Here is a 25,989-nt window from a genome sequence, read left to right as displayed (position 1 = left end):
ACCTGCTAGTCAAAATGAGGAACGGTACCTGCAGCTGGAGCCGTCCTTTCTCACTTGTCTTGTTAGGAAGCTCAACAGGACAAATGCTGCAGAAGTTCAGTTGTCTCTGTTCTAGCCCTGTGTTTTCTTGGAGCACTTTTATAAAATAATTGATGGGCAGGAGCAATGATAAAGCAAGCTGATCAAAGGGATGGATGGCTCTGCCAAGTTAAAAGACATTCTGTCTCCTTTGAAGACCACTGAAGAGAAACAGCACTACAGCTGTTTGCTTGCCATGCTCTCCCTATGAATCCTTGTGCCTGGCTCAGGCCAAGAGGAAAACCAAGCAGCTTGTGGGGGTGCAGGGGAGCGATGTGGAATTTCACAACGTCAGTTTTTCCCACTCTTTCTGTAATTTTTGTGGTTGGGCTGCAGCAGAAACGCTGTGGTTGTGAGCTGCTGGGTGATGGTCTGGCAGCAGGCAGCGCCTCCTCCCCATCTCAGCTGTGCACAGAGAACATTCCGACTGCTGAAGCACTGTTACTGCTTTCAGAGGTTTTAATTATCAACAGCAGCCTGAAGCTTAGCACAGCTCTTCAGTGTTATTTGTGGTATTAGGTACACAGTGGTCTCTGTAATTAACGTATACACTGATTTAATTCTTTTTTAAGGAGTATCTGCCACCATCCTGCCTTCTCTTGCTGGTAGCCCTGACGGCAGGGTAAGAGGAGCAAGTTTTGCACCTGCACCTTTGGGTGAGAGCTGCCAGAAACGCGGACGGATCCCCGCCCGGGGGAACCGGCAAACACCCTGCCCCCTCCCCGCCCGGGGCCGCGGGCCCTGGGCTCCGGCAGCGAGCGCAACCGGTGGGGAGCCGCGGCCGGGCCTGCCTTAGGCCTCGCCCTGCCCATCTCCTGCCGCGGGTGGCGCCGGCCCCCGGGCTCTCGGGCCGGGGCGGGCCCGGCCGGGGCCGGTGGGTGGCCGGCGGTGACCGGCTCCCGCCCCCGGCTGCGCCGCATTAATGGCGGCCGGCGGGCGCCCCCGCAGCCGCGCTGCCATGCTGGCCGGCCGGGGCCGGGGCCAGCCGGGGCCGGGGGGCAGCGTCCCGAGGAGCGGCCTCGCCTTCTACGTGCTGTGGGCGCTGCGGGAGCCGCCACGGCGACTGGAGAGGTGCGGGGCAGGTACCGCGGGGCAGGTACCGCGGGGCAGGTACCGCGGGGCAGGTACCGCGGGGCAGGTACCGCGGGCCAGGTACCGCGGGGCAGGTACCGCGGGGCGCCCAGCGGGCCGCACCTCCCGGCTCTGGAGCTGCCCCCGGCTCACGGGCTCCCTTCACCAGCTGCCCGTTATTTCCATTGCAGCCCTGCACCATTTCCTCTTTAAATGACACAAACCCTCTCCTTTCACCTTCCCCGGCATCAACACGTTTTCAAGCCTTTTCATAGATTTTTTTGGACTTTCCATTTTACCTCTTGATGGTTACCTCAGCGTTCTGTTGTTTCTCTTCCCTCGCAGCCAGTCCAGCAAGATGGGTTTCCAGGCCTGGCTGCCCCTGCCGTTGCCAAAGCAGCTGGTGGTGTTCGGGCTCGGAGACTGGAGCTGCTACTCTCCGGACACGAGCGTCGCGGTGGATGTGCTGGTGTCCCCAAGCGTGGCGCCGCAGCGGGTCGGCGCGCTGGAGCCCGCCCGCAGGTTGTGGCCAGAGCCGGCGCTGCCAGGGAGTCAGGAGGGCGTCCTGGAAAAGCTTTCTGCTCTGTGGTTCTGCCAGTGTCCCAAGGCTGCTCCAGCCTGCTGGTCCTCCACCATGGTGTTTCTCTCTAGTGATGCTTTCAGCTTCCTTTTGGCTTTTGGGGCTGAATCTTTTCAGGCTTTGGGGTGTGGGACCAAGATATTTTCCCTGGTCAGTGTGTCACTTGTGGGCTGAAAAATCCATGGTTCCTGTGTAGGTCTCTGGTGTGGGAAGGTGACTGGAGAACGGATATTTTCATGGCGTCATTGAAAGAGATGGACAAAGGCAACTCTGTGAAGCTTGTCCTGACTGTCAATGGGCAGGTAAAAGAAGTGACATCCTCATCTTTTCTGCCCTGGGTCCCAAATGTTGTCACTTCTGAGCTACAGAACTTCCTCTCCCATCCTTTCCTCTTCCTTCTCTTTGCTACTCAAGGCAGAGCTGCCAAATGCAGATCTGTTAATGCATGTCTGTGCCGAGCCTAAACCCTCTGTGGGGCTCCAGGCCTATTCCCTAAATAGCTGTGCCAAAACACCTCAAGTGTTGCATGAGATGGGCAGCAGAGAGCGGTTCACTTTCAGGTTCGCTCTCCTGGGTGTGTGATACTTACACAGTTGATTTACCTTGTGCTGAAGCCCTTGGCTTTAGCATCTACCAGTACCTGGCTTTGCTTTTCTTTGTTTACCTTGCTGGTGCTGGAGATGAAACCTGGGCTATTCCCTTGCTGGGAATCTGTCTCTTGCAAGACATCTTTTTGCTCACCCTGTGTGGTGGGAGGCCAGCACGCTTGGCATGTCCTTTTATTCTCACTGTCACTTTTCCTGCTGCAGCTGCTCCGAGGTGTCTCCAGCAGTACGCCTGTCTACCCCTTCCTAGTCCTGGAGACCACCCAGTCACCAGTGCTCCCAGCAGATGATGTGTCCTTTGCCCAGGACCTGGGGAATCCTGCTATGGTACGTGTATCCTCCTGGAGCCTTTCTCTCATTATTTCACCCTCTCCTTAGTATCTTCTCCCTCCCTTGGAGCTGCTCAGTTGATGTCTAGCAGAAACACCTGCTGCTCTCTTAGTGGAGACCTGGCTAAGCATGTTCTGGAGCCAAAGATTCACTTGTGCTAAAGAAGGCGGTACTCTCCATTAAAATGCCTTTGGAAGGGTTGCATTTAACAGCCCTTGGTGGGCTGATCAATCAGCCTGCTTACTCCTAGCACAGCCAGCCTTTCTGCCTTCCCCATTGCCTTGTGATGGCTGTGCCTGTCGCAGCCAGCAGTCTGAAAGCGGACCACTGGGCATACGGCAGCAGGTAGCTGCATGGTTCAGCAGGTGTTTGGAGGCTGATACTGATGGCATGCTGGCCCTTAAGACTCCATGGGAAGACAAGCCTGAAAACCATCACCATGTGAAGCTAATGTCTGGCCTAGTAAGAGACAACTCACAGTAGCTTTAGGTCTTTTTGTTCAGAGTTGATTTGTCTGGGACTCTTGTCACAGGTTAAGAGCTCAGAGGTGACTGCTAGAGCATCCAGGCCTGGAAGGAAGGATGTCCGCCCACCACTGAGGACCCTGGCAGTATCCTGTGCCCTAAAGCCACCAGCTGGCAAGGTGGAAGCCAGTGAGGCCTGCAGGAAGAGTCCTGTCCACAGCAAAAAGCCCAGGAAAGTTTTATTTGAACCCACAGCATCTGAGAGAGATCTCAGTGAAGAAGGTAACTCTGGCAGCTTTCTGGTTTGTTACGGGTCTTGTCTGAACGATCTGTCAATGCTGCTGGGCAACAACTTCCCAGTCTATTTCTCTGTATACCCCCAAGATGGGTTTGTCTGTCTTTGCTTGCAAAATACTGAGAATGCTCCTTACCCCTGGATAAACTGCTTGGTGAATTTTTGCCTGTTGGGAAAAGGCCAGAAGTAGAACATGGGATATTCTTAGTGCCGACACTGTACCATAATACGCCTATCTCTTCATATGAGTAAAAGTGCTTTATAAATTAAGGCAAGTATCGTTAGCCTTCTTTTTACAAAAAAGTAAATCGAGGTGCAAGAAGGTTACCTACTGTAACGTTCTGTAACCTCTCCATTAGTTGTTTTTTCCCCTACAAACAGCATACCACTTGGTCCTTAAAAGACATCAGTTATTATTAAAGTACAGAGAATATGAAAAGGAATATATGTATATTTAGTATAATTGTACTGACTTTTCAGTAGTGACAGCGTAACTGTCAAGGTGTTTAGAATCAAAACCCTTAGCTTCTGGAGTGTGAATTCCAAGTCAGCTCCAGGGTGTGACCACGTTTGTGTGTAAATGTTTGACAGTAACTCAGTGGTCCCCACGTGCCTTCCTGGGACTTGGCTTGCTTCTCACAAAGGCAAACACAGGTCCATCACAAAGTTGCTTCCACTGTAGGCAGAGAGAAGGGCAGGAAATGAGTTTCCATCAGAGGGGTAAAATGCAAAGGTGACGGTATGATGGCAGTCAAAGGAAGTCTGCCCTGCTTTTACCTGTCTTCTGCATTTCTTCTGACGAGATTTTCTTCAGGATTCTTGGTCTTGCACCTTGTTTGTTGCGGTGAAGTAACTTTGTGTTGGGGGTTGGAGGAAGGAAGGCCAAAGGGCTCTTAAGCCATGGAGCTGAGCACTTTCTGTGGTTTGTCTGCTGCTTTCTTCATGGGGCCATCTCTGTGTTTCTTCTGCAGATCTGACAGTGGAGGAGTTGCCAGGTGAGGATCTAGTTCCTAGACCCTGGTTTGTCTTTTCAACCACTCAGTGATGCCATTCCCTTTAATGTCACAGGCCTCTCATGCTTCATCCTTTAACTCCATAGTGACCAAGAATAACAAGTAAGTTGTGTGTATATACTGTTCCTTTCCATGCAACTGCCCTCAGTGTAGGCGCTTCCAGCACTGTCAGGCTCTCCAGGATGCTTCTGTAGCCCCTCTGAATCTCAGACACACCTCTGGGTGCATAGCTTTTTGAGGCAAAGAGTAAGATGTGGAGTAAGTAAGTGATTAAAAAGTATTTTTTAGCTTGCTTAGCCAGCCGCAGGGGCCTGAGAGAGGAAAGGAGGAACAGAGCAGTATGAGGAATATCTCTGGAAGCAGCTCCCTGCTTCTGGTTGCTGTATCTTAGGCACTAACAGGCCTGGGTAGACCTCCCTCACAGGGAGTAACACGGGAATAGCCCAACTGGGATATCCATTCCCAGAAGGGCTAATCAATGGGAGGCATCCAAGCCTGTCTGAAGTGGCAGCCTGTATGCATCCTACAGCCAGCCAGGCTCTGCTGGCTCCCTCTGCTTGCGATGTCTCTCCTAGTACAGTGATTATTCCCCAAACCCAACAGAAAATCTTCCTTAGGGAGCTATGTCTCTTGCCACCCCAGAGGGAAGGGACCTGGGGCCTTTGCCTTCCCATTTCTCCCCTCTGTGCTTTCAGCTGCCTTGCTCTCCCCAGCAGGGAAGGGAGCTGGGGGTGTCTCATCAGACTCTTCTCACAGCCCTGTGCTCTCCCCTCCCCAGGCGGTCCCAGCCCACGGTGGTGCCATGCCATGTGCCTCAGTGACCAGGGGACAGCTGTTCTGATCGGTGGTGAAGGTGTCAACCAGCAGTCCTGCAAGGATGCGCTCTGGAAGCTGGAAATTGGTGGGGACTTCAGAGCTAACAGGCAATGGAGGCAGTGGGACTTGAGGACAACTTATGCAGATGGGAGGGGGTACTCAGGGGTTTGTACATATGGAGGGAACAGCAAAGGTGTCACATCTCCCAGCATGGGCACCAGGCTGAGCTGACACCAGAGGGTGCCATGAGAGGCTGTGGGGTTATAGGTGAGCCCTCCAGGAGCAAAGGTAGACATTGTGGAAAGAGATGAATTTTAAGGAGTAAAAGCAACAGCGTGGTCTGCAGTCTGTGTGTGATGACTGGTGGAGAAGTGTGAGATACAGTTCCAGTGCCTTGCAGCTTTCTGTGCCTCACTGATTCTCTCTTCCACCTTACTGTTCCCCACCTAGTTAGTGTTCCCCTTCATTCGTTATACAGAAGCATTTCTGTCTGAGTCCCCTCTAGCCCTGAATCAAAGGTGAGGAGTAGATGAAGGGAGCAAGGTTTTGAATAAAGATTTTATGACATATTCTTTAAATCTGGAGAAATAGAGAGCATCTTTGAACTCCTATTTGTCTGGTTTTGTCCCACAGACAGTGATTTCTGGCTTCCAGTGGGTTTCCAGCTACAAAATGCCATGCCATTGTGCTTGCATGGTCACACAGCTACCTATGACCCAGACACCAAGCGTATCTATGTCTTTGGGGGCATAAGGGAGGACAAAGACTACAGCAGGATCTATATTCTGGACACAGTCACCTGGAAGTGGCTCCTCGTGGCTGTAAGTACTGCACCTCTTCCAAGACAAATGCACAGGAGGGATGGCAGGTCCTGCCTGAACATGACAATCTATGTACCCATGTCCTTATTCCAGTAGTCTTGGCCTACTGTTGCTGCAGGTTGTCTGAGCTGCTTAGTTGGGATTAACAGATATGAGAAGGCTATGTTGAAAGGTCACAAGCTTGGCAGAAACCAGGGGCTGTGCCTGTAATGAAGGAAGCAAGATGAAAAAATGGTTGCTGCAGAGCACTGTGTCTGAGCAAGGTCATGGGTGGGAGGTACTGTACAAGCTGCAGAGGGAAATGGGCTCCCATTTCATATGGTGCTGTTGAGAGCTGCACTGGATGCTGAGATGAAGAGCTGGTCTTCTCCAACGGGAAACTGCTCTGAGCAAAGCAGATCTCCGAGCTCTTCAGTTGCATGCCATGTCCTTGCAGAGTCCCTGTCAGCAAGGGACTATCTGTGTCTTTCCTGATTAAGGCACAGGATGGCTTTTACAGAATAAGCCTGGATGAGATCTTTCTGTTCTCTTGTCTTCTGCGGAAGCTGGGGTAGGAGGTTGACTGCCTTCTGTCATCAGAGCATTCTGGTGGTGCTGAGTACTCAGAGGATGTGCTGTCTGCCTGTGTGGCAAAGATCTGGCTGGGGAGCCAATAAAGTGAAAATTGACACTTGAACTCACTGCATGATGTGGGCCCCTTTTCTTCAGTCACGCAGACACACTTCTCATAACAAATGTATGTTGACTTTTTCTAGGCGAAAGGGAGGATGCCAGTGCTTGCCTACCACAGTGCAACTATCTACCGCAAGGAGCTCTTTGTTTTTGGAGGGACTTTCCCCAAAAAGGCATCACTGCCAGCTGGACTCTGCAGCAATGTCCTCTATGTCTTCAACCCAGAGCATGAAATTTGGTATCAGCCCATCTCAGAAGGGGAGAAGCCTCTGCCTAGGTTTGGGTGAGAGTGCCCTTATTCCAGCCCTCCAAAATAGAGCAGGAAACCTTTGTTCACTTTTCCTCCAACCCCAGTGTAAGTTCCTAAATGTTAGGCGATTGTTCTCCACTGTTTGCCCCTTAATATAGGGCTACGTTTTGAGCGATGTGACTCCAAGTACCTCCTGTCATGAATCCGGATGGGAGTCTGTCTTGGGCTGCAGTGGCTGGGAGTAGAGACAGGTGTAGATTGAAGTTATGGCAGCCCAATAGCAGAAGCCAAGGCTGAAATGTCAGGTTTGGGAACTTGCTGAAGACACTTTGTTCATTGCTTCTCCTCTGCCCAGGCATTCAGCTACTCTACTGAAGAACAAGCTGCTGATTTTTGGGGGTCAGAAGACTTCTTTCTACCTTAGTGACATGCATATCCTGGATCTGGGTAAGAAACTCTGTGCCAGATGGCTGCCTTGGGAAGGTCCATTCTAAGGCAGGGACTGGGGAATGCAGCATGCCTGATGGGAAGGTAACAGTAATGTTATAAAAACTAGGCAGTGGAGATAGAAACTATGAGGTAAAAAAAAAATGCTTCTGAGGCAAGAGGGGAGGGAATGGACAAAAACAAGAGACTTTTTTTTGGAAAAAGCTGGGTAATAGAGAAGTCAGGTTGCTGATGTGGCAGAGTATGGAAGTTTTTTGTCTAGTTATGATGTTGAGCTTTTTGAACATTTCACCTGCCTTTCTCCTGGCTGTCAGGTTTCATGGAGTACACACCAGTCCCCCTCCTCGCAGGACAGCCTTCTGCACGTTGGTAAGATCCTCTTGCAGACCCAGGAGCTATCATCTTCCTTTGCGCTTTCTCTTTGAAGACAGGTTTAAACAGTGCTTGTGATCAGACCCAGTTGCCAATCTGTCCCACTAGTCAAAATACAGTGGTACCATCCTCTCTGGTGTGGGACCAGAAATTCCTGCACTGTCTTAGTTGGTGTCTGTAGGCTGTGGGGGGTACAGACCCCTTAGTCTCCCTGGAAATCTGCCTTTCAGGCTAGGGGTAGTTTTCTGCCATGTGCTAGTGAACTGTATTGCCTGCTGTTTGGTCTTCACAGTACCTGGAACACAAGAGAGGAAGAAACTCTTGTACTGGGACTACACTGTTTCTAAAGGAACGCTGTTGCCCATTTAGAAGGACAACCTAAATCAGACCAAAGTCCAGCTAGCCGGTCTCACTCCATAGAGCAAAACGTAGCAGTTTTGATAGCTCCTTCTGAGATACAGGTGCTTTTCAGGCTTGATTATGGCCTGACCTGCAAGGGCAAACAATCAGGTCTTTCCAAGTTGTTATTCAGCAAGTCAGGGCAGAAGAGAAGCAGAAGTTAACTTCTGTTCTGCAGCTTAAGCCCCCCAGCCTCCTGCTGAAGTCTGCCCATTGCTGACTGAGGCAACCCCAAGCAAGTTTGTTGTAGTCACCTTTCAGCTTTGCTTTGGTCGCAGTTTTCACGCAGCTCTGGCTGTGTCGGACCAGAAGGTTCTGATCAGTGGAGGCTGCAATGCCAAGGGAGCCCTGCAGGATGCCTTTGTCTTCCACCTAGGTGAGTGACTCTCCCCTCCCTGTCTCCATAGCTGAGGGTGACTACGGGGCTGCAGTGGTGTTTCTGAACACATAGCCTGGTCCATTTGTGTTTTCATACCTCACACTAGGACTGGGCTTGTCCAGTATTGATAGCCCCTTTCTACTTCCAGATACTCTTTCATGGAGCACTGTGATCCACCATGACCTCTGCTCTGTGCCCCGAGCTGGCCACACGTTGCTTGACCTGACTCCTGCCCACCTGATGGATGTGGACAAGGAGAACAAAGAGGAGCATAACCTGCACATGGTGTTGGTCTTTGGGGGCTCCAACTGTGCCGGGACTTTTTACAACAGCACAGTCAAGATCCAGCTGGACCTAGGATGATGTACAATACTCAGAATGAGACTGGGACAGCAAGGGCTCTTCACCAGCCTGAATACAGACATGGATGGCAATAAACTGAGTCCAAGCAATGTGGCAGTCCAAGTATCTGTATGTAGGTGAATGCTACCTTGGCACAAGAGATCATGGGTTTGTAAAGCCTTTCTGAAGGCCACAGGTATTGCCCTCTTAGGGTAGCTGATATACAGCATCAGACTGGCAGAAATTCACTCCCATATCCCTGGCTTGATACCTGAGCTGGGGTGCCGAAACATGCAGTGGCATCTGAGCTGTGCCTGCACAATTACAGGTTTATAGGTTTCCCTTTTTGCCCTGCAGGTTTTTGGGCTGGAATTCCTGGGGTGCTTTCAGCTCTGAAGGTGATTCAGATGTTGGTCTCATTTGGGATGAGTGGAATGGGTTTTAATTCTGCCACATTAAATGTCTTCATAGTAAAAGTTACAGGCATGATTCTGGTTTGAAGAAAATATGAGGTGGGATTCTCTTGGGGAATAGTCTGCAGCTGAGGATGAGGAAAACACCTACAGCAGTGTCTGAGGATGGGGAAAGGAAGAGAAGGCAATCATTTTCAGCATATGAGAATGAGCTGCTTATATCTTGCTGACTACGGCACAATCACCTAGCTTTGCTCTGGATGGACCTTTATTAAAAATTTCACAAGATTGCTGCTGGACATAAGGAAGAGATACAAACCAGCTGTGCCAGGCAGTAAACTACTCTTCCCAGTGCAAGGGGCGGTAGGGTTGCTAACTGTTGGCTTTTGCAAGGCCTGCAGGACCCAACAAGGCTTAGGATTAAGCTGTCTTCTGTCAGAGACTAGCTCTTATTGTTTATATCCATGGCACTGATGATTATGCCATAGCTCTGAGGCAGCTGCGAGGGCAAGCAGGCCTGATAGATTAGTAGCACACTGTGTACACTGGCTCCCTGGTGCTCTTTCTGTAGATGATAGGAAGAAGCAGCCCCTGTGGGGAGTCCAGAATTGGCTCAATGCCTCACTGTTGTGTGTGGCCGCATTCCCCAATCAAAGCCATACAAAGGGGACTTCTGATAATTATGGATGTTTCTGCTTTAATCTGCTTCATGGAGATATATCAGATAGAAAAAACAAAAAGTAGTTGCAAGCTTTCCAGCACAGGCATAGCTCCTGTAAGTAATCCAGGCTGCTTCCAGGACCTCTGTTCTTCTTCCCACCCAGATGAAAGTGAGACAATAGTACTAGGGCTTCCTGCTGGCCCTGAAGTCCTACTCAAGCTGTAGCTGTTATCCTCTTTACCCGTTATCCTCCAGCTTACTTGATTTAATGAGTAGAAGGGCTTCAAGCTCGTAGCTCTGCAGGAGTATCTGGCTGCCGGGATGGGTGGCTTACTTTGAATGCCTCTAACTCAAGGAGAGCTTTGTTTATTCTGGTTATTGTGGGATATGGACTCATATCCACTTTGTATCTGCAAAAAGAAAAGAATTTGTGAGTTGGACAGCTACTGCAGCAGTGAGCAGAAGGGCAAAGCAGTGTGCTGTGCCTGCCCAGTATAGGAGAATCTCACAGGCTAGAGTACATTTGCATTAAGCTAGAAAAGGTTCATCCTTGTAGATTTAAAAGCAAATGCTAGAGGAAAGGTTAGTTAGTTCTTCCATCTTCGCTACGCTTTTAAATAGTGTGCAGCACAAGGTAAGAAGGCACTATGCTTTTCCTGGGAATCATGCTGCCACTACTTGTATCTTTCAACAAATATAGTCAGATTCATCTTTTTCCCTTGTGTGAAATGTAAATATAGGCAAAACAGGGAGAGAGGACATAGACTGTGGGCAACCTTAGATTTTCTGAGGACACAGATCAGGTTTTCCCCCAGGACCCTCTGAGAAGACAGCACAGCTGCTTATTTCTAAGAGCTTCCAAAAGAGACTGTGTTTATAACATAGGAAAACTCATGCAGAAAAGAATCAGTAACTGGACAGGGCAGAAAGGAGCAATGCTTTCCTAACAGGCAGAAGGAGCAGCAGAAGGTAAGCTCTGACAGTCCAGCACAAAGCGTGCCTCAAGCTTAGCCTTAATTACCTTTCAGCATTGGAAACTTGAGGCACCAAGCACAGGTCAGCCATGGAAACCTGCAAATGTAGTAGAGAAGAGGGGTTAGAGTAACTCGGAGCCTGTCCCATCACACTTCACCGTGGTGGCAGGCTTCAACAGCAGGATGGAAATTATTTTATCAGCCAGTACAGAGGAGTTGTCGTGACAGTCTTGTTTTTTAATCCAGTATTAATAATACAACAATGGCAACAACAAATACAATAAAGGAAAGGAACTTCATAGCAGTCACTAGCAGAAGCAGCCATCTGCCTTTAGGGAGCTTCACATTTACCAGCTGATCCTGACAACCTCAAGGACACTGCTTCTATGGCAACTGCCTCTGAGCAAACAACCCTGGCAAGCTGCAGGAGGAGGCGAGAGAGGGCAGGGGGAGTTTGCACAGCTGGGAAAAGAGTAAATTTTGCTTGTTTGCACTGCAGCAGTATCAAGCAGTTCCTGCCAATGTCAACATCTGATATGTGATATGGCCTTTGCACACAGGCTCAGGGACTTGCAATCCAAAAAGAAGACTCAAGGACAATACAGCTAGCTGCCTATCTGCACAGAGGCAGCTGCCCCCCCGCCCCTCCCCAGGTCACAAGGCCCCGGGTGCCTTTCAAAGCTAAGATCTCATAACTAACCTTTGCCCACGAAGGGCTCCAGTTCCATAAGGGTCCTACTAGGCAATCCTCTACCTCACGGGAGATTGTGGGAGCTTTCCTTTTTTCTAAAGCTTTTGTAGGAAATATCCAATTGCCTGCCAAACAAGACTTCTAAATGGAAGAGGTCTGAGCAGCCTCTAGCTTGGTAAGGGTCAGAACAGCTTGTATGTAAGCTGGCTGAAATCTGTCCATGTCAAAACTGGACAAACAGAGCAGAAAAATATAATACAACCTGGTTCAAGGTTCCATGGAGCAGAGCCAAGAACTGAACCTGTGTTTCTTGAGCCAGGCTTTGCCCCTATGACAGGATGCTTTGAACTCCAAATCTCAAAGATGAAATACGTATCATGTTTCCACGTCTAGTAGCAGCCAGATCCTAGACACAGCTGCAGCACCTGGCCATCAACAGGTTAGAGGCAGGCACAAGTAAACATCTCTAACTATCTGCAGTCAGTAATGGCCTCAGTAGGATCCATACAGCTGTCTGTCTTATGGTGAAGGCACCACATGTACCTCTAGGCACATGTATCACTAGAGCGGGGTGATGCTGTGTCTCTACAACTAATTTTCTTTCCTATTTTATGGAATATACTGGGGTTTTCATTTTTCCAGTAGTACATAACACTCTCTCAGATACTTACTTCGTCCTCCACACAGTAGCGCCCAGCAGTGTGCTGCAGAATCTGCTCCAGTGCTGTCAAGAAAGGTGGTATACTGGAGTGAGGCACTGGAAACTCATTTGAAAGGGACACTGAAGAACTCATAGACTGGGAATTATGAACAAGGGTGTTTTGACCCTGAGCTAAGCATGAAAAAGGAGGAATTTGGGACAGAACCTAGAAGAAACAGAAATCTTACAACAGTGTAGTTATTGTAGTCTTTAGCATCCTTAGCTTTTAGGGACCCAGGCTGATTTCAGCTGCTTCAGGCAATGTGATGGAAATACTAAGAGAACAACATAGAGATATGTGAGTGAGGAGGGGAAAAATGCGAAGGTTCAGACAGCTTGTGTCTGTCCAGAAGCACAGATATGCCTGTCATTCCAGCTCATGGGGGAAAGGGTTCTGAGGAAATAAAAAGCACCCTATTTCTCCCAAGTAGATAAAAAAATAATCTGCTAGATTCTGTGGGAGTTTGCCATCAGAAATCTTTTGTCTGATTACAAAAGCATACAAATATAGATTGATAGAGCTTTAAAGCAAAAGGCACTAGTTTGGGAGCAGCTGAGTGGAAAGGAGAAGTGCATCAGCCCTCGTGCTTTAGGGTGAATCAGCTGCTGTGGTGTACAGGATGGCCTCAGGCTTCCCCTCTTCCACGCACAGCAGCGGAGGCACCTTCTGGACAGCATCTTTCCTCCAAGACCCTGGAGAGCTGCCAGTCCTGGACAAGGGACTCTGGGCAGGAAAAGCCCTGTCTCTGCCAGCAGGGCAGGACCCCAGCACACCAGCCTAGGGAGATCCGTAGTTCTGCTTGAAGATGAAAGTAGGACTCCAGTGGCGCAACATTTTCAAAGTCAGCCAAAATGCCGATCATTTTGGATGTGGGACGTACCTTGAAAGCCAGATGCGATGCAGTTCTGAGCCCATTCCATTTTTTTCTCCCCGATTTGCTTCAGGACACTCAGGTTCTGCGAAGGCAAGCAATCTCCCGGTTAGATTGACCCCTGCTGGCTGGATCTTGCTCACTGCCTCATCCAGTGGAGCACAGGAGATGAGGAGCTGCCAAGCCTGAACCCCTAGCTTGAGTTCAGCCTGCTGGGTCAGCCCCGACCTCACCTGCACCAAATCATGCACCCTGCTGTACCTCTCTCTTGGGACTGTCCTGTAGCAGCTACCAGAGCATCCCTTTTGCCTCTGCCATTTGGGTTGCTCAGTTTTCTTCTTCCTAAAACATTCTAGACTTAGTGAAACAACATGGGTTCAGCTGTTTCTGGAAAGAACCCTGGGGTGCTACAGGATTTTCTTTGTATGAAATACTGTATTGTTGCCATTGGCAGATCAGGCAGAGGCTAAGCAGAGATTTTATTTGCTAACATGCAGTTTTAAGGTCTACCACACTACTGGCTGGCAACAATTTAGAGAGACTGAGCTTTTCAGAGATACAGAGGCCTGGAAACCTGTCCTGGTTTTCTCATTTGCATGGATATAACAAGGCAATACCTGGAGTGGCTGAATGCCAGAGACAATGTGATCAGCAATCATTCTGACTTGGGCTCTCTTCTTCGGATCTTGGGGCAGGAGCCTGGGGTTAGGACAGATGTCTTCTAGGTAATGAATTATAGCTAACTGAAACGAACAAAGAGATAAAGGAAGGTTACTGGAGAGCCAAGGAAAAGCTCACATCCTGAACATCTAGGAAGGGGAGCTGATCTAAGAGATTACAACCACTTTTGAATGAAGTTTGTTACCGATTAAAGCAACAGAATATCCCCTTTATGTCTGCTTGGGACTTTGTTGTCATTTAGCTCAGCTGTAATTTCACGCAAACCCTGGCACAGCCATCTAAGTCAGACTACACTGCTCAGTGAAAGGTGACGTTAGGACCAAAGCTGAGTTGAGATCAAATCCTTGACAGCATTTTTGTAGTAGAAGCTACGTGCTATTTCTGCCCCCAAGTGGGATTGTTTATCACAAATGCCATTTTTTTTTCCAAGGCACAGATGAGAGCTCTGCGGGAAAAGATGGGGCAAAGCCACCCCCTCCAGACTGGGCAGCAGGCTGGAGTGAATGGTTTAACAGGGTGTCTGGTAACTCACCGACTGAGAAAGGGTGATGCCATCAATTTTCAAGGCTGGGACTTGCTGCATTGGATTCACTGCCTTGAATTCAGCAGAAAACTGTGGAAACAAACCTGAGCTCACTCTACTGCAACAAGAAACTACTGCAGCCCCTTGCTATCATTCAGCATCTTTTGGACACAGACTCCCTGCCACACACATAGTCCCTGGTGCTAACTGAACGAGGTCAAGTCTGTGTTTAAATTGCAGTGCAGCTTCTCTGAAGTCTGTGCACCGGATATGTTCAGTTATAACATGCTAAGCAGGAGCAAAAGATCTTCAGCCTTATGAAATTCAGTCATAGATGTTTAAGGGAGGAAAAAACCTTTATCTCCTGCAGTCACCTTCTCCCCGGCATGCTATTTTGCATGCCAGGGAATACTAGCTGAAAGCAACTATAAATTACAGAGAAGCGGTGAGAAATTCAGTCACTTTGCCCGTGAACTTCCTAGTGCTAATCCCAATTCTCCTGACCATCCCCAGGTTCAGAACACCTGGAGAGAGAAATGGTAGCTGTATCCTTACCTGCTGTCCCCCATCCTTCAAGAGGTTCACAGGCACCAGGTCATAGGAAATCCCTTTCAGAGCCAGTGCTAGGGAGAACAGAGTGTACAGCTTCAGACAGGCACAGTGAGACCAGTTCCATTGGCAATGGGCTTAGGCAAATATTACCATCTCCATCTGAAAAAAGACCTTATCCCTCATAAAAGGTGGCCTGAGTCCACCAAGAGGACAGTGCTCTGGCAAATGAAGGACCAAAGCACTAAAGATCAGTCCTGGCAAAAACACTGCATTTTTCAAAATAAGTTTTGCCACTCTGCAGCACAGCCTGTCCTGATTTGGTTTACCCTGTGCTCACCTGGATAACTTTGCTTAAGACTGTCTCAGTACAAGTAGGGACCATTCCCAGCCCTGCTTAGCTCTCAAGATTGGGCAGACCAGAGTCTGAGGCAGTATCCATGTAAAAATAGAGTGCATGGCCCCTCTAGATAATGTGGGAGAAACAGCCATCTGCATCATGTTAGCTTTACAAGAGGAGTAACTCCCTCTAGCTGCAGGCTGAGCCAAGACCTCCAGCCTGTTCCTCTCCCTTCCCCCTGCTCCAGATAAATTGTGGTATTCCCTTCCCTCCCACTGGGAGATGCCTCACTGTTCCAAGGTTCATGTTTGCTGATCTGTCTCTTAAAAAAAGTCACTGATTAATCAGGTTAGCGAAGGGGAGGATAATGCAATAACACCAAGACAACAGAAGAGATCAATACTGGATCTTACCGATTCTCACTCTCCAAGAGCAGGAACTTCGGAAATAGCTATAAAGTATAGGCTGAGAAGAGAGAGAGAAAGTGGTTATATGGTGGGAACACCAGAGCATTGTAAGGAGAACAGTGCATGAACAGAAGGCATTTCAGGAACAGTAAGACAGGGAAGAGCAACATTTGGGACAGAGAAGGCTCCTTTCTGAAAGTGACTGATCCTGTTTTGGGCGTACAAGTAGTATCACTGTCTTTCCTCCAGGCCCTCTGAATATTTAGTTGCACCTGATGTTTCCAGTGACCTTAAAATTATCTCCTGCAAAGCTTCTGTCTTTCTCCCTATCAGATGTTGCTAACTTCCATCCTATCTTAGATTTTTGAAACAAATTCCCCACTGATTGTGCCAAGTACCTGCACTGGGTATCTGCGTGGCATGAAATAGCTTTTCCAGACATGCAGGGCAGGGACAGCCCTCTTCCCAAACTAGAAGAGCTTCTGCTGTTTGAGATGAAGGCCAAGATGGCAGACAATTCATCTTTACCTGAACTCTAGCACTGAGGCAGCTTTCCCAGACACTTCCACCCTGTCCAAGCTCTCACCTTTTCAGATGCCATGGTCAATGTGCGCAATCTACTCCAGGAAATAAAACCAACCTCTCTGCTTTCCCTTTTATCTCAGCTGGTATGGGGGAAGGCTTCTGTCCTAAAGCCAATGAGAAAAGGACTATGCTCCCGAATCTGTGCCCAGGACACAAAAAACAGCCAGTCAGATTCAATCCTAAGCGACTGCAGTCAGCTGCATCTGCATCTCTGTGTTGTGCTGCAGCCCCAGCCCTGGTATCGGAACCATTAACCAGCCTTGAGGTTGGAAGCACATTTAGGAACCATCCTTATTTCCCTAGCTTTTTTGTCCGGAAGTAAGATGTCTAGAGAGCCTGTCAGGCTCTCAGCAGTTGCCAATGCAGAAATACAGCCCTGGGGAACAAAATAAGGAAACCGAAGTCACATGTAGAATTTCTGTTTCACTAGGGAATGACTGCCAGCTCCCTGAACAGGGGCTGCCTTTGCAGTGAGGTCCCTAAGGGTCCTCCTGCAGCCCTCCTCCCATCAGTACCAGCTGGTGCAGAGAGTTTTCTATGTTGCAGGCCTGGGAGAGGCAGCTGCTTTGTTCCCAGGCCAGCTTTGTGAGAAATAAACAGCTCAGGTTTTTGTGTTACAGTCTTTTCTTTCCACACAGGAAACTGATATTCATGCATGTCTCTAAATAAACCTGTGATCATGTCTCTCCTTTTTTCCATAGATCCCATGGCATAACAGGGATCTCTCTGGGTCTCCACCCTTCCCAAATGCATAGAAATTATACCAGAGACTGACAGCAAGGCAGAAGAATGCAGGGATTTGCTTACTGACACACAGTCTGTCAACGGAAAACCAGAAAGACCCCCAGGATCTCTCTGCTCCAGTACTCTTTGTAAACTTGATGCTTCTCTTACAGTTTAGATCGGTTCAAATAATTTTAAAAGGGGTATGCATTTGATTAAATTACTCTAGTCAAAGTTTACTGGAGAAATGGTTTATAAGCGAGCAGGGAAGTGATGGCAGTATTGGCAACACTTTTGCAGACAAAGTATTTACTGATTTTTCTTAAATTCTCTGCTTCTGGAATCAGGGCGTTAGAAATCCCAGCTATACTTTTTTTTCCAGATGTCTAGCCTGCTGGTTGCAGAGAAAGAAACAGAAGCTATGACTTCTAAAGGGAAACATGCAGCATTCATGACATACTTATTTAAGCTGCTTTTCTTGGGGACCTTGCTGGTGATTTTTTGGCTCAGAAATTCATGTCCTTCACAACATCTATTTTGGGCTCTGGCCTCTCAGCTGGCAGAGACACTCCTGATTCTCTGTCCTGGTTTCAGCTGGGATAGAGTTAATTTTCTTCCTAGTAGCTGGTACAGTGCTGAGTTTTAGATTTAGTACCAGAATAATGTTGGTAACACACTGGTGTTTTAGTTGTTGCTAAACAGTGCTTACTTTAAATCAAGGGCTTTTCAGTTGCCCATGCTCTGCCAGTGAGCAGGTGCAGAAGAAGCAGGGAGGGAGCATGGCCAGGACAGGTGACCCCAACTGGCCAAAGGGATGTTCCATACCATAGAGCATCATGCTCGGTATAGAAACTGGGGGAAGTTGGCTGGGGGCTTCTGATTGCTGCTCGGGGACTGGCTGGGCATCCATCAGTGGGGGGTGCATCACTTGTTTCTCTTGGGGTTTATTCCTCTCTCTCTTTTTGTTATCTCCCCTTTCATTACAATTACAATTATTATTATTATTTACTTTATTTAAATTATTAAATTGTTCTTATCTCAACCCACAGGTTCTGCCTTTTTCCCGTTCTCCTCCCCATTCCACTGTGGGCAGGGGCAGGGTGAGGGCGGAGTGAGCAGATACATGCTGGCTGGGACCAAACCATGATATCCTCTCTGCAGTTCTTTGCTGGTTTTGCTGCCTGTGCTATCATTTTTAATAAATTGTGCAAAGCTAATTGCTTCACTCTGTAATTTCAAGGGCCCAAGGGGATTTCACCAAAAAGAACATGGAAACAACCCATCCCTTAGCTGGGAACTATGTCTCCAGAGGCTGGGGCCTGGAATGATCTCTTAAGTTCATGCTGTTTTGCTCCCAGTGGCAAGGCAGATCACAGGCAAAACAATCAGCTACGTAAAGACCAGACACAGGAGAAGGATTTTGTCCTCAGTGGACAGGTCCCAGAGTGACATGGTATCTAGGAGGAAGAGCTGAGTGCGGGCCAGGGAAGTAGTGGGGAAGAACTGCCTCCATTTACAAGCCCATGGGGTACAATCCCCATAAGCTGCAGGTTAGATCGGTTGGGGCTGGTAGGATAGCTGGGGGAAAAACATTTGCTTGACGTCCACTGAGATTTCTGGTTTAGTTCAGTTCCATTTTCATTTCCAGCATCAGTGGTGCTGTGAGGAAAGTTTGGGCTTAATCCCAATCCAGAGTAAAACTCTGGGAAATGCCTTCCACTGTTGAAGAAGATGGAAGAGACACCCCAAGCTTTGTGTGTTGAGCTCCTGGGTTTCCCAGCCTGTGTCTGCTTCAGTATGGATACCACCTCTTTCCAGGCTTGTATTTGGGATGCACTTGGAAAGGCAAAGCCTTTCACCTGTTCCTTGAGACCCATTGCCCCAAGCAGCCCGCACGCATGCACTGTCACAGGGCAGCCACTCACATGGGACACAAGAGAGAAAACAGCCCCCTGGAGGCTTGTGCAGGGGAAACCTTGGTGTCTGCAAGGCATCACTTGTATTCTGCTGGGTTAAAATGTAATGGAATAAGTAGAAGGAACAGCTTTGCTCCTGAACTCTCAGTATCTCTGCAGCTGGTGTTGGTGTAAACCGCTCACACGGACGAACTATCTTAAGTAAACACCACCGCTGCTTCCAAAGGGATGAGTTTTATTTAGCATGGGGGTAAATTTCTTGCACTGCGCTGCCACAGAGACGTGGGTGCAGGCTGGGGCTGTGGAAACCTAGGCAAGGGACGCTGTGCGCGGGGTGCGGCCCCTCGGTACCGCCGGCCCGGCCAGGCCGCGGCCCCAGGAGCTGGCTTAGGCCGCGCTCCCGTCAGCTGCCGCGGCCGGACCGAGCGGGGCCCCCACCCCAGGCCCACCGTCCCTCGGGCCGCCATCGCCCCCCAACTCCCCTCCCGCCACCCGGGCGGGCCGCTCCCCAGCGCTGCGGAGCCAGCACCGCGTACCTTGGCGGCGGCAGAGCTCATCCCGCGCCGGGGGCCGCGGCGCCGCCCCCTCCTCGCCTCAGGGCCGGGCGGCCGTGGCAGGCCCGCAGCTCCCGGCAGCCCCCGCGCCCACCGCCTCAGACTCCGTCTCCCAGGATGCGCCGCGCCCGGCCCGGTGCTGCGCGCGGCGGAGCCCCGCGGATGCCGGCGGCGGGGGGCGGCCAGGCCGGGGCGGGCCCGCACGGCGGACCGCTGCGGCACCGGGAGTCCCGCCGGCTGCCGGCGGCGGCGCCGCGCCCCGCCACCCCTCCCGCTGCGGCTCGCCCGGCAGCGCTGGCCCTCGTCACCCTGCTCAGCTTCGCTTCCCGCTTCTACCGCCTGCCGGAGCCGCCGCACGTCTGGTACGGGCCGGGCCGGGGCCTGGGCCCCTCCGGCGGGCTGGGCCCGAACCCCTGGCTTGGGGTGGGTGGGGGGCGTGTCCCCGCGGCCGGGGGGGACCTTCCTCATTCCCCCACCCCGCTGCCAGGCGCCCGGTCGGGAGGGGACCCGCGTTTATTGCGGGCGGGGGGCGGGACGGGCCCCCGGGAGCCAGGGCCGCAGGGCAGCCCCGGCCCCGCCGCCAGCCCCGGCCCCGCTCTCCCCGCGGCTCTCGGGACACCGTGCGGAGAGGGGAGCAGGCCTCAGGGGGGCCGCCTGGGAGATCGGTGGGTTGCAGGCTGACACTTTAACGTCTTTTAACTCAATCTGGAATCACAAGGGCAGGCTGGAGGTTTTGGGTGCTAAACTCTTTAAAAAGGGCGCTGCCTAGAATGGCTGAAGTACCCGCTGCAATTTCCCAGTGAATGTAACACATTGTCTCGTGCCAAATGTATGGCACAAACCCCCTATACGATGAAAAACATGAGTAAAAAGACCTTCCTGGAGTTTTTTTACTGTCTTGGTGGTTGGTTATTTTTTCTTTTTTCCAGTTGGGATGAAACTCATTTTGGGAAGATGGGCAGTTACTACATTAATCGGACCTTCTTCTTTGATGTCCACCCCCCTCTGGGGAAGGTAAACTGCTCTTCTGTTACGTGTTTTAGAAGCCAAAGAAGTGGGCCAACAAAACTTTTCCCCTTCCTTCTGGCAGATGGATGTGATGAACACCAGTACCTTTCCTAACTGTTGTTGGTGTTACGGTAATTTACATTCAGTATCCAGAGCCTCAGCTTGCATCTTTTCTTTATGAAAATACTTTGAATGTAGGAAAATGAAACAGTGTCGCATGGTGGGTATTTGAAGGGCTTGAATTGAACAATGAAGTGGCTCTTTTGTGGTTTGAAGGGGATATGTAATAGAAGGCTACAGTTAAAAGGAACCAAGCAGCTCCTGGTAGCTTGTGTGCAAATGAGATGCCTACCACAAAGGACCCTGAAAGCCTTGACTTACTAGTCTGTAATCAGAGAACTTGTTCAAACAACAGTGTGCAGTGTGGATGAAGATATACTCTTCCTGCCTTGGAAAGGTTGTTTTCCTTTCAGGCTGAGCCTCCTTAAACGATAGGAATAGGGAGCTATGGGAGACGGAATTCTCTAGGCTAAATCCCACACCTGGTATTTCTCTTGAGCTTGCAGTCATCCTTACAGCTGGCAGCCAAAGTCCTTCTGATCCCTTCTGATTTTGCCTTTAGACGAAGGGCAGTATGTATGCATATCAATTACATACATAAGCTCTTGTTTGGGTGATGTGTCTGGATTAAGTGGTTATCCTCTGGATCAGACTTGGCTTCTGTAAAAACCTTACCTGCTGTTGGCTTGGATGCTCCTTCCTCCAATGCAATTTCCCTAACTATTTTTTGTCACCTTTTCAGATGCTGATTGGACTTGCTGGCTACCTTAGTGGATATGATGGCACATTTCCTTTCCAAAAGCCAGGAGACAGATATGAGCAGCACAACTACGTGGGAATGAGAGGGGTAAGGCTCTACAGGCTAGTATCAAGCTGGTTAGCTCTCTTGTGCTTTTCAGGACAGAGTGTTATGTCATAAGAACATCTTTTTTGGATCAGATGTCTGTTTAGCCTTGTGCCTTGTCTTTAAGCACCTTAGAAAAGTGTTAGTGGTTGTATTGTGAATAAGTCTTTAATATCTGGCTGTGAGAGGCCAGGTAAGAAAGTAAGGTGATTTTTGAGGGCAACCTTTGCTGCTAATTAGTGGGACTGCGTTTCTGAGTGGGACAGATACCTTGCCTGTTCTGCAAAGGGAATGTTGCTGAACCTGGGCTTCTGCTTGCTCCGTTCATTGTTCCTGGCTGCTCTACTGGGGAGCCAAGGATGTCAAAAAGCCAGGATTATCCACTGCCACCTGCAGTTTGCCACCACCACCAGTGACACTGAGCTGAGTAAGCTGATGGAGGTGGGGGGAATTACTGTTCAGAGTGGTATTCTGTCTGAAACCCTGGCTGTACTGCTGTTTAGGAAGACCAAGAGCCGTAACACTGACTGCAGATAACACGAGTTAAAAGAAGAAACAGCGGCCAAGTGCTAGGACCTAGAAAAGAAGAATACAAAATGGGAAGGCATATTTTCTTGGTTTAGTTTCCAGGTCTCCAGTAATTCATGGTTCTAGATTTATCTGAGTCAAAGGAGGGAGAAGTATTAAAACCAGAAATTGAAGAGAACACATTTTACTGTGATGCTGCTTGCTTCTCTTTTGATTTCTGTTCTTTCTTCTGCAACTATCCTCAGCCTTGTTTCTGTAGGGGAGGCGATACTGGTCTGCTAAAGATGTAAGGTACAGGTGTGTTCTGTTGTTAGATTTCATATTCTAATATCTTGTTAAAATAAATTGAGTATGGTGGATGTGTAGTGCACCTACTTGACATATCTTTTAATGAATATCTGATGTAGTCTAGCAAGAGAATGACTGACTGTTGTAACTGATGCCTCTACAGAACAGAGCAAGCAGCTGTCCTCTGAACAGTGTCTTTGTTCATTTGGCTTTTATCTGATGTTCTTAGTGAGTCAGTTCAGCTACTGCAACACCTCCTGTTGTTGGTAGGTGTGGAAGATGAAGGAAGGGAAAGGGTGTGAGTGTATATTCACCTTGGGGCAGGATTATAACTTCTCCCATGATCATTATCTTCTGCAGTTCTGTGCGTTCCTTGGTTCCTGCCTGGTTCCCTTCGCCTACCTCACAGTGCTGGAACTGTCAAAGTCACTGCCAGCAGCATTACTCACAGCTTTCATCCTTATTTTTGGTAGGTGTTCCTGCTACAGCAAAATTGAGCAGGTTAATTGTTCAGAGAATTTTATTTCTGGATTATTGTGTGTTACCTAGCCAGGGGATCTTGGAGTTAATGAGAGAGGTTCCCAGAGGCAGAGTAATTCTGCTTTATCTGTATATGAGTCTTTGTAATTGGTGGTCCCCTCGAGAATTTTACAGTCTTGTTTAGTTCATAGGTAGTTCTGTTATCTGCACGACCACAGCATTGGACTACATTTTACCTCAATTTTAAGAATTTTTAGAAGGTGGATGGTCAGGAATGACTTTGTGCACTAATGAAATATTGATGTCTCCCATATGAATTATAGAGGTATCTAACAGCCTACTGCATTACTGTGGAAGAGTTCTCAGTAAGAAATGAGTAAAGTTCCTTGTTGAATTGAGCCCAGTGGAGAAATTAACATTGCAAATGGAGTTAACCCAACTGGAGTTTTGTGAGGACACACAGATACCGAGGCACAGAGATTTAAAATACCCATCATATTAATTTTTCATAGGTAATATCTGAAATATCTTTGCAGATACAGGATGTATTACTTTGTCCCAATATATTCTACTGGATCCCATTCTCATGTTCTTCCTCATGGGAGCTGTTCTGAGTATGGTGAAATGCAACGGCTGTGCGAATAGGTAAGATAACTATGGTAATTTTTTTAAATTGTAAGTACTCAACTTTCAGAGTACTAAAACATGTCTGCCACTTGGTGAATGGCTGAGATGAGATTGTTTCAGGAAATTTGGAGGTGAAAATGCTCATCGTAGGGGAGAGAAGTTTTTAGTTATCTGGGTTTGTGAAGTTAGGAAGAGGTGGTGTGGCTGGGGTAAACAGGGAGAGAGACTTAATAGGTTATTCTAGCATGAAAGGAAATTTCAGCAGAAATAAATGTTTATGGAACTGCAAATCTTGAAAATGAAGGTTAAAGCTTTTTAGAACTTGACAAGAGAGAAAGCGAGTGTAGGGTGTTGTAGTTCAGAGGAGGAGGAGTGAAGGATGGTTGTAACTTGTTCAAGGCTTTGCACCTTAATGGCAAAAATATTAATTTGTTATCTAAAACCAGTCCCTTTGCCTTCAGGGTGGAGAAACAGTTCATCTGTGACTGTGATCCTGTAAGCACTTACAAAATCCTGCTAGCTGTGGTAAATAGTGTAGTTTGTTGGTGTTAGAGAATTGATACCAAAAATCTGAGGGAAATATAGCCAGGATATTTCTGAATAAAGTAGTCAAGTTGCTGAGGATATTTGCTATAGACCCATCTAGAGGAGGGTGGTGTTTTATAGGTATTTGGATATGTTGGAAGCCTTCTTTGTGGCTCAGCTGTACAGAGTAGGTTCCCCACGATGCATCTGGAATTCAAAGACATAAAGGTTTACAAAAAGCAATATAACAAAGGTTATATGAGCAGGTTTTGTTTCATGAAATATTCAAGAACTGATCATATAAATTCTTAGCGTGACTACAGCACAGATGGCTAAAACGCAGCCTGTGGTGTCATGTAAGGCCGTCCAAGGCCACGGTCATCTACAACACATACCCCAGGGAGTGCAAGCACTAAGTTACAGGGCAGGGTTTGATCAGCTCTGTGTGCTTTGACCTTAACTTACTTTGCATGTCTTAGAGCTAATCCTGTTTTTTAACTCTTTAATTTTATGCAAATTGAAAGCCAGCTGTAGCTATTGTGTTGCATAGCAGTCACAGAGATTTTGTTTAGTTAAAATACAAGTGTCAAGACATCAGGAGTCAGTAGGAAAAGGGTTTTAAATTCTGCTGTCATCTTTTCTCTGTGGTTCAATTGTTTAGTTTTTAATTTGTTTGCTTTTTGCTGTAGCTTCTGTTTGTGCTTTGGGTAGATGTTTTCCACTATGGCCTTTCTGTTTTAGGAGGAGTGACTACTCTTCCCTCCCTGTTCTCCCCCACATCCTTAGCTTTCTGAGAGAAGTAAGTTCGCATTTTATGGAGCAAAAGTCCTGTTTCTATTTTCAGATCTTCCATGTGTCAGACTTTCTCAGACTAGTTTTTCATCTTATACCTGGTGTCTGTTCCCTTCCTTAAAGGGGAACATGTAGGGCTGCCCAGGCCTAAGTGTTGAGCCTTTCTGAAGCCTGTATCAAGACTTCACAAGCCTGTATCTGAAGGCAGTATCCTTGCATCATTCTAGAATTAATGAAAAACTTGTCTTTCTATTCCTCATGGGCTCCTGAGAAGATGGAATGTAACTTTGCAGGGTAACCAATTTGCTGTTTATTTTTCTGATCACAGATGCCCGTTCATGTAGCCATCGTTTATTTAGTGACCTCCTTTATCCATCCTGCAGGCCATTTTCTGCTTCTTGGTGGTTCTGGCTGAGTCTGACTGGCGTGAACCTTGCTGGGGCAATGGGCGTAAAGTTTGTTGGCCTTTTTGTAGTCCTCTTGGTTGGCCTGAACACAATCTATGACCTATGGGACTTGCTGGGGAACCTCAGCCTGTCACTGGTGAGTGTCAAAACCTTTACGTTAAGGGTTTATTTGTTTTGTTTGCTTTGTAATTATCCTAGTCTTTGACAACCGTGTAACTAGCCAAACAGTGATACTCTGCCTGCAGCCAACAGGGGCATCTGAGGTGGACGGTGGTAATTAAAACTGAAGTTTATAGTGGAAAAACTATTGCCATACATTCGAAAAAAACCCAAACACACACATGTTAGTGGGATATAATGTCATAAGAGCACAGCAAAAAGGCTGTTGCTTGTTCTTGAAAGAAACTATTACTTTTCCAGTTGGATGAATTTTAGTTCAATCTAGGCTAAAAATGCTCATTGGGAATAGCTGTATGTTCATCATCAGCATCAACAGCAAGGTGTTGTCCAGCACTGTTAGATGACACTCAGAGGAGTGTGTGCTGCCTGGCAGCCATACCTGTGTCTTGCAGCACCTAGTTTGCATAAACAGCGCAAGCTCAGGCTGCTTCATGAGAGTAAGAGGGCACAGGCCACATAGCAGTAGTATGCTATAGTCCATCATGAGCCAATCCTGAGGGTGAAGGCAGCTATAGCCTGCTTGATTTCACACACATTTTAGTTCTTAGAAGACTTGCTAGCGTACATTTTATATTTGGGGACTGTGAAATCTGCTATTTGGAGAAATACTTTGTTGTACCATTTGCTGTCTTGCAATCAGCAGGAAAACAGATTCTTCAAGCACGTGTTTTAAAATGTGTTCAGTTCTCCTCTTGTTTCAGCTTCTTCTGAGGCTTGAAAACTCATT

At 48.3% G+C, this 25,989-nt stretch overlaps 3 protein-coding genes and 2 long non-coding RNA genes across 21 annotated transcripts in view; 3 read left to right on the top strand and 2 right to left on the bottom strand.

Moving 5' to 3' along the window:
- The first annotated feature begins 982 nt into the window (after positions 1-982).
- LOC121091139 lies at positions 983-7,848 on the top strand. Its single transcript, XM_040600429.1, has 11 exons — positions 983-1,149; positions 1,495-1,671; positions 1,926-2,031; positions 2,539-2,661; positions 3,197-3,410; positions 4,395-4,418; positions 5,215-5,337; positions 5,886-6,073; positions 6,829-7,028; positions 7,351-7,442; positions 7,757-7,848. The coding sequence occupies exons 1-11, from the start codon at positions 1,001-1,003 to the stop codon at positions 7,813-7,815; spliced, it is 1,455 nt and encodes a 484-aa protein (XP_040456363.1). The 5' UTR covers positions 983-1,000; the 3' UTR covers positions 7,816-7,848.
- On the bottom strand, positions 3,667-5,221 carry LOC121091144. Its single transcript, XR_005828848.1, has 2 exons — positions 4,201-5,221; positions 3,667-4,099 (listed from the first exon to the last, which is right to left on the bottom strand). It is a non-coding gene; the product is annotated as an uncharacterized LOC121091144 (long non-coding RNA).
- GSTZ1 (glutathione S-transferase zeta 1) lies at positions 7,610-19,607 on the bottom strand. 3 transcript variants are annotated; one of them, XM_040600433.1, is made up of 10 exons: positions 19,506-19,607; positions 15,752-15,803; positions 15,005-15,072; positions 14,459-14,539; positions 13,863-13,988; positions 13,255-13,330; positions 12,345-12,397; positions 11,030-11,079; positions 10,269-10,418; positions 7,610-8,109 (listed from the first exon to the last, which is right to left on the bottom strand). In XM_040600433.1, the coding sequence occupies exons 1-9, from the start codon at positions 19,524-19,526 to the stop codon at positions 10,292-10,294; spliced, it is 654 nt and encodes a 217-aa protein (XP_040456367.1). In that variant the 5' UTR covers positions 19,527-19,607; the 3' UTR covers positions 7,610-8,109; positions 10,269-10,291. The 3 variants fall into 3 exon arrangements, with proteins under 3 accessions (XP_040456367.1, XP_040456365.1, XP_040456368.1); XM_040600431.1 differs by lacking the exon at positions 7,610-8,109 and having other exon boundaries at positions 10,025-10,418; positions 19,506-19,606; XM_040600434.1 differs by lacking the exons at positions 7,610-8,109; positions 19,506-19,607 and adding an exon at positions 16,332-16,430 and having other exon boundaries at positions 10,025-10,418.
- On the top strand, positions 8,311-9,044 carry LOC121091143. Its single transcript, XR_005828847.1, has 2 exons — positions 8,311-8,589; positions 8,741-9,044. It is a non-coding gene; the product is annotated as an uncharacterized LOC121091143 (long non-coding RNA).
- Positions 19,608-19,640: 33 nt separating the features above from the next.
- POMT2 (protein O-mannosyltransferase 2) overlaps positions 19,641-25,989 on the top strand; it is a 38,856-nt gene continuing 32,507 nt past the window's right edge. For all 15 annotated transcript variants that reach the window (XR_005828837.1, XR_005828834.1, XR_005828842.1 and 12 more), the window contains exons 1-6: positions 19,641-19,885; positions 20,453-20,537; positions 21,334-21,438; positions 22,612-22,720; positions 23,268-23,376; positions 25,059-25,218. Coding sequence is in view for 1 of the 15 variants with exons in the window: in XM_040600427.1 (XP_040456361.1) it covers positions 19,641-19,885; positions 20,453-20,537; positions 21,334-21,438; positions 22,612-22,720; positions 23,268-23,376; positions 25,059-25,218 (813 nt within the window). In the remaining 14 variants the exon portion in view is untranslated. The remainder of the gene's footprint in view (positions 19,886-20,452; positions 20,538-21,333; positions 21,439-22,611; positions 22,721-23,267; positions 23,377-25,058; positions 25,219-25,989) is intronic.

This window comes from Falco naumanni, chromosome 7 (genome assembly GCF_017639655.2).
Source record: "Falco naumanni isolate bFalNau1 chromosome 7, bFalNau1.pat, whole genome shotgun sequence".
NCBI classification, from domain to species: domain Eukaryota; kingdom Metazoa; phylum Chordata; class Aves; order Falconiformes; family Falconidae; genus Falco; species Falco naumanni.
The sequence above is the reverse complement of the archived record's forward strand: the minus strand, read 5'-3'. Positions and strand labels throughout refer to the sequence as shown.

Coding starts and splice junctions, on each gene's coding strand:
- LOC121091139 (XM_040600429.1), top strand. CDS start 1,001: ATGGCGGCCGGCGGGCGCCCCCGCAGCCGCGCTGCCATGCTGGCCGGC. Junction 4,419..5,214: donor GACAGTGGAGGAGTTGCCAG/GTGAGGATCTAG, acceptor TCCCCTCCCCAG/GCGGTCCCAGCCCACGGTGG. Junction 7,029..7,350: donor AAGCCTCTGCCTAGGTTTGG/GTGAGAGTGCCC, acceptor TCCTCTGCCCAG/GCATTCAGCTACTCTACTGA.
- GSTZ1 (XM_040600433.1), bottom strand. CDS start 19,526: ATGAGCTCTGCCGCCGCCAAG. Junction 15,073..15,751: donor CTCTTGGAGAGTGAGAATCG/GTAAGATCCAGT, acceptor TGTTCTCCCTAG/CACTGGCTCTGAAAGGGATT. Junction 10,419..11,029: donor CAAGTTTCCAATGCTGAAAG/GTAATTAAGGCT, acceptor TTCTTTTTGCAG/ATACAAAGTGGATATGAGTC.